This window comes from Mauremys mutica, chromosome 13 (genome assembly GCF_020497125.1).
Source record: "Mauremys mutica isolate MM-2020 ecotype Southern chromosome 13, ASM2049712v1, whole genome shotgun sequence".
Taxonomy (NCBI): Eukaryota; Metazoa; Chordata; order Testudines; family Geoemydidae; genus Mauremys; species Mauremys mutica.
In genome coordinates, this window is record NC_059084.1 from 52,195,952 (window position 1) to 52,208,808 (window position 12,857).

General features: G+C 50.0%; 1 gene segment (V, D, J or C); it reads right to left on the minus strand.

Moving 5' to 3' along the window:
• Window positions 1-8,542: 8,542 nt before the first annotated feature.
• Window positions 8,543-9,175, minus strand: LOC123347698. The segment is given in 2 exon segments: window positions 8,543-8,904; window positions 9,087-9,175. Coding segments are annotated over 2 exon segments (411 nt in total).
• Between the last annotated feature and the right edge of the window lie 3,682 nt (window positions 9,176-12,857).

The window sequence follows — 12,857 nt, forward strand, 5'->3', positions numbered from 1 at the left end:
CTCAAGTGATTTCTTCCTAAACCGGCTGCCCCCAAGGATATAACACCCTGGTCCCTGCACAAGCTGGGAGGGGAGAGAAGCACCAGGGCCCTGACCCTGGTTCCCTGCAGAAGCCGGGAGGGGAGAGAACCACCAGGGCCCCGACCCTGGTCCCTGCAGAAGCCGAGAGGGGAGAGAAGCAACAGGGCCCTGACCCTGGTTCCTGCAGAAGCCGAGAGGGGAGAGAAGCACCAGGGCCCCGACCCTGGTTCCCTGCAGAACCCGAGAGGAGAGAGAAGCACCAGAGCCCTGACCCTGGTTCCCTGCAGAACCCGAGAGGAGAGAGAAGCACCAGGGCCCCGACCCTGGTCCCTGCAGAATCTGGGAGGGGAGAGAAGCACCCAGGGCCCCGACCCTGGTTCCCTGCAGAAGCCGAGAGGGAAGAGAAGAACCAGGGTCCTGACCCTGGTCCCTGCAGAACCCGAGAGGAGAGAGAAGCACCAGGGCCCCGACCCTGGTCCCTGCAGAACCTGGCAGGAGAGAGAAGCACCAGGGCCCCGACCCTGGTCCCTGCAGAAGCCGGCAGGAGAGAGAAGCACCAGGACCCCGACCTTGGTTCCCTGCAGAAGCCGGCAGGAGAGAGAAGCACCAGGGCCCCGACCCTGGTCCCTGCAGAAGCCGAGAGGGGAGAGAAGCACCAGGGCCCCGACCGTGGTCCCTGCAGAAGCCGGCAGGAGAGAGAAGCACCAGGGCCCTGACCCTGGTTCCTTGCAGAAGCCGAGAAGAGAGAGAAGCACCAGGGCCCCGACCCTGGTTCCCTGCAGAAGCCGAGAGGGGAGAGAAGCACCAGGGCCCTGACCCTGGTCCCTGCAGAAGCCGAGAGGGGAGAGAAGCAACAGGGCCCTGACCCTGGTTCCTGCAGAAGCCGAGAGGGGAGAGAAGCACCAGGGCCCCGACCCTGGTTCCCTGCAGAACCCGAGAGGAGAGAGAAGCACCAGAGCCCTGACCCTGGTCCCTGCAGAAGCTGGGTGGAGAGAGAAGCACCAGGGCCCCGACCCTGGTCCCTGCAGAATCTGGGAGGGAAGGAAGCACCCAGGGCCCCGACCCTGGTTCCCTGCAGAAGCCGAGAGGGAAGAGAAGAACCAGGGTCCTGACCCTGGTCCCTGCAGAAGCAGGCAGGAGAGAGAAGCACCAGTGCCCTGACCCTGGTTCCCTGCAGAAGCTGGGAGGGGAGAGAAGCACCAGGGCCCTGACCCTGGTCCTTGCAGAAGCCGGGAGGGGAGGGAAGCACCAGGGCCCCGACCCTGGTCCCTGCAGAAGCCGGGAGGGGAGAGAAACACCAGGTCCCCGACCCTGGTCCCTGCAGAAGCCGGGACGGGAGAGAAGCACCAGGGCCCCGACCCTGGTCCCTGCAGAAGCCGGGAGGGGAGAGAAGCACCAGGGCCCCGACCCTGGTTCCCTCCAGAAGCCGAGAGGGGAGAGAAGCAACAGGGCCCTGACCCTGGTTCCCTGCAGAAGCCGAGAGGGGAGAGAAGCACCAGGGCGCTGACCCTGGTTCCCTGCAGAAGCCGGGAGGGGAGAGAAGCACCAGGGCCCTGACCCTGGTCCCTGCAGAAGCCGGGAGGGGAGAGAAGCACCAGGGCCCTGACCCTGGTCCCTGCAGAAGCCGAGCGGGGAGAGAAGCACCAGGGCCCCGACCCTGGTTCCCTGCAGAAGCCGAGAGGGGAGAGAAGCACCAGGGCCCTGACCCTGGTCCCTGCAGAAGCCGAGCGGGGAGAGAAGCACCAGGGCCCGACCCTGGTCCCTGCAGAAGCCGGGAGGGGAGGGAAGCACCAGGGCTCCGACCCTGGTTCCCTGCAGAAGCTGGGAGGGGAGAGAAGCACCAGGGCCCCGACCCTGGTCCCTGCAGAAGCCGGGAGGGGAGAGAAGCACCAGGGCCCTGACCCTCTGTTGTGTATGTGGTTGTCATGGTTTTTGTTCCTATGGCAACTGAGTTAGTTTATTAGGGGATAGCCTGGCCTGCTTCGGCCGGTTGGGTGAGCTCTGTATCTCTAAATGAAATGGTAGTTTTGTTAGCTGTCTGCTCTCTGGCCTCAAGTGATTTCTTCCTAAACCGGCTGCCCCCAAGGATATAACACTGTCATAGGTCTCACCCCCACTTAGTGCTGTTGGGTTCCAAAATGGGGACCTGCCTTGACTCCCCTAAACTTAAATCCTAGTTTAGGTCTGGTAAAAGCTGCCACCACCCAATAATGTACGTGTACTGGGACACAGTCCTTCCCCAAAATCCTTGGGGATCCCAAGAGCCCCAAATCCATGGAGTTCTTACACCTAGGAGAAATAAACCATTCCCCCCTTCTTTTCTCCCCCCTCCCTTTTCCTAGGAGAGATACCGGGATCCAACTACAGAGGGATGCCTCCCTCCTCCCCTTTCCCTGAGAATTCACCCAAGGAAAGATTAACCAAGTCCTTAACAGAAAAGATTTGTTATAGAATAAAAAGAAAGAAACTGTCTCTGTAATACCCAGATGGAACAATACACAGAGTCTAAACTTATCAATCTCTGGAGAGAATCCCCCCTCCTTTCTTTCTCAGTAAAAGCAATAACAGTACAGAATTAAAGAAATTTTATAGCAAACACACAATTGCAAATGTAGAAATCAAAGTATAAGACTAATCCGCCTTTCTAATTAATACTTACTATTGGATAGTAGGAACTACTCCAGGAGAACTTGGAGACATGACTGGCCTCTCTTAGATCCAAAGAGAGCACAGAGCCAACAAGGAACACAGACAAAGGCTTCCCTCCACAGAGATTTGAACTTATCCTGTCCCTTGATTGGTCCTTTGGTCAGGTGTTTCTCAGGTTACTGAGCCTGTTAACCCTTTCCAGGGAAAAGAGACCTTAACCCTGATCTGTTTATTTATGACAAACTCCCTGGTCCCTGCAGAAGCCGGGAGGGGAGAGAAGCACCAGGGCCCTAACCCTGGTTCCCTGCAGAAGCTGGGAGGTGGGAGAAGCACCAGGGCCCCGACCCAGGTTCCCTGCAGAAGCCGAGAGGGGAGAGAAGCACCAGGGCCCCGACCCTGGTCCCTTCAGAAGCCGGGAGGGGAGAGAACCACCAGGTCCCTGACCCTGGTCCCTGCAGAAGCCGGGAGGTGGGAGACGCACCAGGGCCCCGACCCTGGTCCCTGCAGAAGCCAGGGAAGCCGCAGCAGCGAGACCTGGGGCCCTGGAACTGGAGGAGCTTTCACCCCCCGTTGAACCATGGGGCTGTAGTGTGGGGACAGAGCTTCTCCGGTCTTGGTGCTGCAGTGGGGGGAGGAGATAAGAAAGGAGAAAAGGGGCTGTTGGGCTGCATGGGGGCAGAATGGGGGGGGCTGGGTGGAACAGGGGTCGGGCCCATCCCTGGGGAAGGGACAGAATGCGGGGCGCTTGTTGTGTATTTGGTTGTCATGGTTTTTGTTGCTATGGCAACTGAGTTAGATTATTATGGGTTAGCTCAGCCAGCTTCAGCCGGCTGAGTGAGCTCTCTGTCTCTGTAAATAAAATGGTGGTTTTGTTAGCTGTCAGCTCTCTGGCCTCAACTGATTTCTAACTAAACCGGCTCCCCCCAAGGATATAACAAGTGGCGACGAGGATGGGATTCCGGTGCTGCTCCAGTAACAGAAGGAAGTAGAAGTCAAGGTAAAGAACAAACAAACAAAAAAGCTGCTTGTTTGCACTGACTGTGAAAGTGAAACTAAAATCATTCCTACTCTGACCAGGCCACTGGAACCTTTTGATGAGAATATAGAGCAGTGGCATGTGTATACTGAGCGTTTTGAGCTTTTTTTTATTGCAAATGACATTACAGAAGCGAAGAAGGTGCCAATATTCTTAAGTGTTGTATGGGCTAAAACCTACTCCCTGCTACGCAGCTTACTACACCCTGTTAAGCCAGCAACTAAATCTTACAATGACATAGTGGAAATCCTGGGGTCCCATTTTTCCCCTAAACCACTGGTAATTGCTGAAAGATATAGGTTCCACAAAAGAGACCAAAAGGAAGATGAAACAGTTGTACAATTTGTAGCCATTTTAAAAAAGCTAGCAGAACACTGTGAATTTAAAGAAATGTTAAATGATGCCCTGCGTGACAGGTTAGTGTGTGGCCTGTACAGTGAAGCTATATGGAAGCGCCTACTGACAGAGGCTCAGCTTACCTTACAGAAGGCTGTTGATATTGCTGTCTCCATGGAACTGGCTACAAGGGAGGCGCAATACATTGGTGCATCCCCTAGGGTGCAAAAAGTGTCACAAGAACCAACCCACAAAACTGTGCAGAGTCAAGAATGTTACCGCTGTGGTAAGCCGGGTCACCAGGCATCAGAATGCTGGTTTAAGGACCTGGTGTGTCGATACTGTGGCAAAAAGGGACACATTGAGTGTGCCTGTAAATAAAAGAAAAAGAGGCCTGTGGTCTGGCTGACAAAAAGAGGAACCCTGCATACCCTAGAGCAGACCCAGGATGATCAAGGTGACACCTCATCGCAAGAGGAAGTGCTACTGCATGTTTTGTCTTTGGCAATGGGCTCACATGAATACTGGGTAACCCCGTTATTGGATGGCAAACCTATACGCATGGAACTGGACACCGGTGCAGCCGTCTCGCTGGTCTCTGAGACTGTGTATAAAGAAAAGCTACAGCATCTTTCGCTTAAGGCAACAAAAACTGTTCTGAAGACGTATACGGGAGAAGCTGTGCCCATGTTGGGCACTATTGATGTTAAGGTGGAGCTCAATGGACAGGCTGCTAAATTGCCACTGTTTGTGGTGAGAGGTAACTACCCAGCCCTAATGGGTAGGTCTTGGCTTCGGAAGATTCAACTGAACTGGGCAGAAGTGCACCGGATGACTAAAGAAGAAACCAGTATAACCCCTATACTAAGGAAACATGCTGCTGTTTTTGGAGATGATTTGGGAAGTATGAAGGGAATCACTGTGACATTGAACATTAAACCTGACAGTCCACCAAAATATCTGAAAGCCCGAACTGTGCCATATGCCATCAGGCCAAAAGTTGAAGCAGACCTGGAGCGCCTGGTCACCAATGGAGTCCTAATACCAGTTACCCATAGCTCATGGGTCACTCCTATCGTTCCAATCGTGAAGAAAGATGGCTCTCTCCGGATTTGCGGTGATTTTAAAGTCACTGTCAACCCAGTGTTGTGTGCAGAGCAATACCCGCTTCCCCGCATCGATGACCTCTTCGCAGGCCTGGCTGGGGGACAAAAGTTCAGTAAGATTGATCTGAGTCAAGCATATTTACAGATGCACGTCGATGAAAAGTCCCAAGAGCTGTTGACTATTGCGACTCATAAGGGGCTTTATCGATACTGTCGCCTACCCTTCGGAATAACATCTGCTCCCGCCCTGTTCCAGAGGGCTATGGACCAGATCTTGTGTGGCTTGTCAGGAGTTCAGTGCTATCTGGATGATATCCTGGTCACTGGAAGAAATGAAGAGGATCACTTAAAGAATTTAGAGGCTACCCTACAAGGACTGGAAGAGTATGGCCTACGAGTTCGCAAAGACAAGTGTGAATACTTCAAGCCCTCTGTTGAATATTTGGGACACATCATTGATTCTGCATGTCTTCATAAGGCCCCTGCAAAAGTTAAAGCTATTGTGGAGGCTCCCCCACCTCGAAATGTAAGCCAGCTGCGCTCGTTTCTAGGACTCCTGAACTATTATGGAAAGTTCATCTCACAGTTAGCCACACTGCTAAAACCACTTCATGAGCTCCTTGGGCAGAAAAAGGCCTGGAAGTGGACTGAAGCCTGTGAAGTTGCATTTAACAAAGCTAAGGATGCATTGCTAAATTCTGAAGTTCTAACGCACTTTGATCCATCCTTACCACTGCAATTGGCCTGCGACGCTTCCCCTTATAGAGTGGGAGCAGTCGTGTCACATATTATGCCTTCAGGAGAAGAGAGACCTATTGCTTTTGCTTCACGCACTCTAAGCAAAGCAGAAACTAACTACGCCCAAATCGAACGTGAGGCATTAGGAATTGTTTTTGGTATTCGGAAATTTCATCAGTACCTGTTTGGGCGAAAGTTTACTCTTCTCACAGACCATCGACCTCTGACATCAATTTTTGGACCCTACACAGGCATTCCCCCATTAGCTGCTAGTCGTATGCAACGTTGGGCATTGTTACTTTCAGCACACACATATGAAATCAAATATCGGAAATCCACTCTGCACGGCAATGCAGATGGCCTCTCAAGGTTGCCTTTGCCGGTCAAACACCAAGATAGTGCCCAAAAGGAAATCTTCTACTTTGAACAGGTAGAGAATACACCCATCACTGCTACTCAGATAAAGAAGGCAACTCGCGTTGACCCAGTATTGTCCCAAGTTATGGACCTGGTGATGCATGGAAAATCTCGACAAACCTCTCCGGTCTCATCCGACCTTGTTCCCTACATGTCCAAGCGGACGGAGTTATCAGTCCAATCTGGTTGTTTGTTGTGGGGGAGACGTGTCATTATTCCACCACCACTGAGATCACAGATGTTAAAACAGCTACATTCCGGTCACTGTGGAATAGTGCGCATGAAGGAAATCGCACGAAGCTATTTTTGGTGGCCTGGATTGGACAGCGCTATTGAAGAGAAGGCAAAAGCTTGTATGTCATGTCAGGGTGTGAGGAATGCACCCCAGTGGGCACCCCTACACCCATGGGACTGGCCTGAAAACCCGTGGCAACGTATTCACGTTGACTTTGCTGGCCCCCTTGAAGGAAGCATGTTCTTGGTGGCAATAGATGCCCATTCTAAATGGCCAGAAGTCTCTATAATGCAGTCCTCTTCTGCAGAGAGTACTATCCAAAAACTACGAGGACTCTTTAGTCGTTTTGGTCTGCCAGAACAACTTGTGAGCGACAACGGACCGCAGTTCGTTTCTCAGGAGTTTCAAAATTTTATGAAGGCAAATGGGATACACCACATCACGTCAGCACCATATCATCCGTCCACCAACGGATTAGCTGAAAGATTTGTGCAGACAATGAAAAACGCTTTGAAATCAGCAAGGGGACAACACTCCATTCAAAAGCGTCTGGATACCTTTTTACTTTCCTACAGAAACACACCTCATGCTACGACCCACGCATCTCCGGCCTTTCTAATGATGGGACGACAGCTGCGCACTTGCTTTGATCTGCTGAAACCTTCTGAACCCCGACAAATTGTGCAACATCAGCAGCAATATCAAGTCATCAGATGGGCACCCAGAGCAAAAGACCGAACCTTTAGCCCGGGACAGCCAATTTTGGCTCGGAATTATACTTCCAGAGCTAAATGGGTTCCGGCCACAGTCATCACTTAAACAGGACCTGTTTCCTACACAGTCCGGACTGCAGAGAATCTTACCTGGCGGCGACATGTAGATCAGCTGTTGCCAGGTCATGCCAGTCCTCAGGATCCATCTGCAGTTGAGGGGTCTGACTTCACCTCTTCTGGTGAGGCACCGAATCACGAGTCACCTGTTCCTGACTGTTCTCCTCCATTACTGCCGGCTGCTGAGATAGCCCTTTGCCCAGCACGAGCTGATACCACCTCCTCACCCGTTCGTGCTGCGGACCCTGCAATAACACCAGAAGTTCGCCGTAATCCACCTAGAGACGGACGGCCTCCTCATCGGCTGGATCTTTAGCTAGGGTGAACCCATGGTTATGGGGCAAAATAATCCCCAGGGGTTAGCCGGGAATGGAGGCAGTCTACCCTCCTTCTCTAGTCTAGTGTGTGTCTTATTTAGGGGATGTTCTTATTAGGGGGGGAGGAATATGTTGTGTATTTGGTTGTCATGGTTTTTGTTGCTATGGCAACTGAGTTAGATTATTATGGGTTAGCTCAGCCAGCTTCAGCCGGCTGAGTGAGCTCTCTGTCTCTGTAAATAAAATGGTGGTTTTGTTAGCTGTCAGCTCTCTGGCCTCAACTGATTTCTAACTAAACCGGCTCCCCCCAAGGATATAACAGGGCTGTGGGGGAGGGGGAGAAGCAGTCAGAAGAGGTGTAACTGGGGCAGGACCGTAGGCAGAAGAGATGATGAGAAGCCTCCCACTGTCTCTGGCCCAGGGCCCCAGGAAACTTTAATCCACTTCTGTTCCTGTGTGTGTGTGTCTATGTGTGTGTGAGTGTGTGTGTGTGCATGTGTGTGTGTGCATGTGTGCGTGTGCATGTGCATACGCCCGTGTGTGTGTATGTGTGTGTACAAGCAGCCAGTCCTGCCTGTGAGGAGTCAAAACACACAGGACAGAGAAAGGAAACTGAGGCAGCTGAGGTCACGGCCACACTCTGGCTCAGTGGCTGAGTCTGGACCGGAAACCAGGTGTCCTGATTTGCCAGGCAAGGACTGAGCCAGGAGGTCACGCTGCCTCCAGCCTGAAGCAGGTTAACCGTGCGGCCCTGAGCCTGACGTGAAGGCCGGGCCCCACTGAAGGTGTCTTTGGATTCCAGTGGCACACAGACCTTTTGCTGACCCTTCCGCCCGGGGCTGAATTTCCTGCTGTGCTCAGCGACTCTGAGGCCAGCTCCAGGGGGATATTGTAGGAGAGGAAGTGAGGCGGTGCTCACTGTGTCTGGAACAGTAGTAAGTGGCCGTGTCTGCAGCTGTGAGCCCGTCTATCTTTAGCTTGCCAGTGGAGCCGCTGGTGGAGGGGGTGACGCGGCCCTTGAAGTCATTAGAAATGTAGGTGGTGCCCCCTGTTTTGAAGGCGGCTATCCACACCAGGCCTTTCCCCGGGGTCTGGCGGGTCCAGTGCATGTGGTGGTCATTGATGTTGTACCCAGAGGCGACACACTCCAGAGTGACGGAACTGCCTGGCTTCGCAAGTGCCGAACTCGGCTGGGTCAAAGTCACGTCGGCCACCGAACCTGTTAAAGGAAGACCAGGAAATTATAACAGAACTGCCTCATCAGATAGCCCCGCAGGGGCCTCCCAGGCCAGCCTCCTGTCTGACAAGTCTCAGCACTCAGCTCTTCAGGGGCTGCTCCTCAATTCAGCCAAGGTACTAAAAATCCCCACACTGCACCTAGTGCTGGCTAATGCTCCCTACCTGGCACAAAGCACCACACGAGGACGCAAGCGCAGCCAAACAGCAGCATGCCTGCCAATGGAGCTAAGCTTAGCACAGGTCACGAATCCTTGGTCAGTTCTCCCCCAGGGGATCCAGTGCATTTTAAATAATCAATGGCAGGCAAATTAATTTGCATTTATATATAATCCCAGTGCTTTTTTTCCCTGTGTAGGAGAGAGAGAAAAAATAAGCCTCTTGTGGGCGATGCTATTCAGTGCATGTGATATTAATGGTAAGGCCTCTATCAAAAACTTACTAGAATAGGATTCCAAAGCCAGAAGGAACACGGATCATCTGGCCTGACTTCCTGTATTATACAGGCCAGAGAACTGCCCCCAAACAATTCCTTTCGAACTAGAGCATATCTTGAAACAAAACCCAACCTTGATTTTCATATTGCCATTGATTGCGAATCCACCACTGCCCTTGGTAAATCGTTCCAGTGGAATTACATGATATAAGAACATAGGACTTGCCAGAGTGGGTCAGAATGTTAGTTCAGTCTCCTGTCACCTACACCAGTGACTACTGGACACTTCAGAGCTGGGTGGAAAACTATCAGTGGGAACTAGAGAGTTCAGACCCTTAATAAAAAGTACAGTAACCAATCTAAATAGAGATGGTCAAAATCACTCCCCCGCCCCCCAGTGAATCTTGTCACTGAAAAACATTGCATTCGATTTGTTTTTCAGTAACCCCAAAAGTGAACTGCAAATCATTCTTCTAAACACAAACAAATCAATGTTTGCTTTCTATTTTTCATTAAGAAAGCTATGCTATGGAAGTTGAGAACATTGATATATCCTTTTTTAAATGTCACAAGCAGAAACAATGAATAGATTTCAAGGCAAGAAGGGAGCATTGTGATCATCTGGGTTGACCTCTATCATAACAGCCCTGATCTCCCACTTTTCATTTCTTTATGAAAACGCTCCATTATACCTGGCGGACCCAGCATATATTGGAGGAAGCTATGGCGTCTTGCCTAATACTGTTCAACTGCAAGAATTCACTACATCCCTTAACATGTACCTCCCTTGTTTTAAGTTGTGGCCAGAATTGGGTATTCCTTGCACTATATCGCATTTGCATTGCATGTGTCCCATTAAACAACTCAATGTACGGGGAAAAGAACACAGAAATTAGCACCACCACATTTACAAATACATTCTTTCTTTCAAAACTGTAGCTTTTTACTACAGCTCCCAGAGAAATTTCTGTTTAAACAAAGGTGAATGTGAAGATCACTCAGGCCGACTCTCAGTCATGAAAAAGAAGAAAATAAAATTTTATTTTAGTAGAGTGCGTTCCTTCAAAATCGTTTACATGATGAGAAAAGTAAGGTAGTAGCTGAGATAAAATTTCTCTCTCCTCCTGATACAGGATTATTTATTGATATTACCACAGCAGCGAGGGGAGCCAGTCATGGACCAGAACCCCACTGTACCAGGTGCTGTACAAATATCAAACAAGCCGATGGTTCCTCACAATCCAAGACAAGAGACAACCTATGGATGCACAGCGACCGACAGGCCTGTACAAAGAAACAAGTTGGAAAGGATTCACTTTTAGTGGTGACTTACAGTGAGATCGAAAGTCCTTGTGGTTTTCACAGTTGCCAGAAACTGCAGAGGTAAATGAAAGCTGGCAGTTCTCTCTCTCCGCTGTACCGTTGCTGCCATCATGTGGCCGGTATAAACATCTTCTGTCTCATAATATAGTAACAACTAGCGGTCAGAGAGAGAAGGGCCTCATTAAACCCTGCTGTTCCCTTTCTGCCACCACAGCCCTTGCACTGTGCATCCTTTAAGTCATTCTGTGTTCCCATTAGTCAGCCTCCACAACCGGATTCCTCTTTAAACTTCTGCGGTTATTTTCTTCCGAATTTGAGACAGCTGTTCAGGAGATGAGAGATAACGGACAGCTACAGACGACTTTAAAACAGGACAGATATTTTAGCATTGTCTGCAAATGTTAACGTTCGTTTCTACAGTGTTTGACATGTGCCCTGTACCCCAATGTAGGAAATTAGTGCAAAACATATTTTAAAATGTAGCAAGGGAAGAAGATCAAGGAGGGCTCCTCTAACGGCCTGATGCACAGTGTATTGCATCGTCTCCTGAATCACTGATAGTGACTCTGTTGTAGGAAAGAGACTGAACTAAATGGACAAATCTGATCCCATGTGGCAACGTCTATGTTCCTAAATACATCACTTTACATAGCTGCATATCAAAGTTCTCCAGGTCATTTCCTTCAGTCTTAACTTTTTCAAGCACCTCTGGAAACCCCATTCCTACTAGTTATTCTGGTCCCATTCATGGACCAGGATCCCATCGTGCCAGGTGCTGTACAAACACAGGAGAAAAAGATGGTCACTTCCCATAACTATGAATCCAAATGGGATGCTCTTGCGAACAAGGCAAATTCCATCCTGGGGTGTGTTCACAGGAGTGTTATATGTAAGACAGGAAGTAATTGTCCCGCTCTACTTCATAAAGAGGAGGCGTCATTTGGAGTAGTGTCCAGTCCTGGGCACCACACTCTAAACGGTGGTCATGGGCTTAATCTGCAGCAAGGGAGATTTAGATACTTGGTGTCAAGTATCAGAGGGGGAGCCGTGTTAGTCTGGATCTGTAAAAGCAGCAAAGAGTCCTGTGGCACCTTATAGACTAACAGACGTACTGGAGCATGAGCTTTCGTCGGGTGAATACCCACTTCGTCGGATGCTGCTTTTTTAGATACTTGGGAATCTGAAGAGTATGAATTCAGTCACTCTGGTGCACTAGGTCACAGACATGCCCAGTCGCTCCCAAGCCCAGAACTGCAATACTAAAAGAAGGCTTCTCGGCTTTGTTAGTGGAGTGTATGCTAGTCTAAGCTAGAATAGACTACAACAGGCTAATTTAGTCTCCAGAAGACCATGGCAATTGCCAGAGTAGATAAGATGTCCATCCATTCCTATCTCCTATCTCCGAAAGTGTTCTTGGTGAGGCATCTGTTACTGAAGTTACAAGATGACCTCTGATTATGAAAGAACCTTCCCATAAGACAACTCTGTCTGGGGTTTTCAAAGGAGTCTACAGGAATTAGGAGTCAAATTCACACACACAGAAACTCCAGGAGAAAGTGAATCACATTTGCTTTTAGTTTAAAGGATCCAGGAAAAAAAATGTCCTACCACCTTATCCTTTTTAGCGGCGAAATGAACAGAACTGGACCGTGGGTAAGTAAAAGCATACTTCACACCACCCGTGAACCACCCTTGCTCCACAATTTGATAACCCAGCCTAGCAAATAATTTGTGTCACACTTTAAAAGGAAGACTTCCTATCTATTATTATATTCCAAGGGCCTTGGTAATGTATGTTAAGTGTCTGAAAGTCTCTCTGCTGTCTAATTACTGTTCTCCTTCTGCAACATCTAATCTGTCTGAATAAATGCTAGAAAACCTGGACTCTGCACTTGTCCTTGTTGAACATCATCAGATTTCTTTTGGCCCAATCCTCCAGCATATCTACCACTCCTCCCAGTTTAGTGTCATCTGCAAACTTGCTGAGGGTGCAGTCCACACCATCCTCCAGATCATTAATGAAGATATGGAACAAAACCAGCCCCAGGAACGACCCTTGGGGCACTCCACTTGATACCGGCTGCCAACTAGACATGGAGCCATTGATCACTACCCGTTGAGCCTGATGATCTAGCTTTCTATCCAACTTATAGTCCATTCATCCAGCCCATACTTCT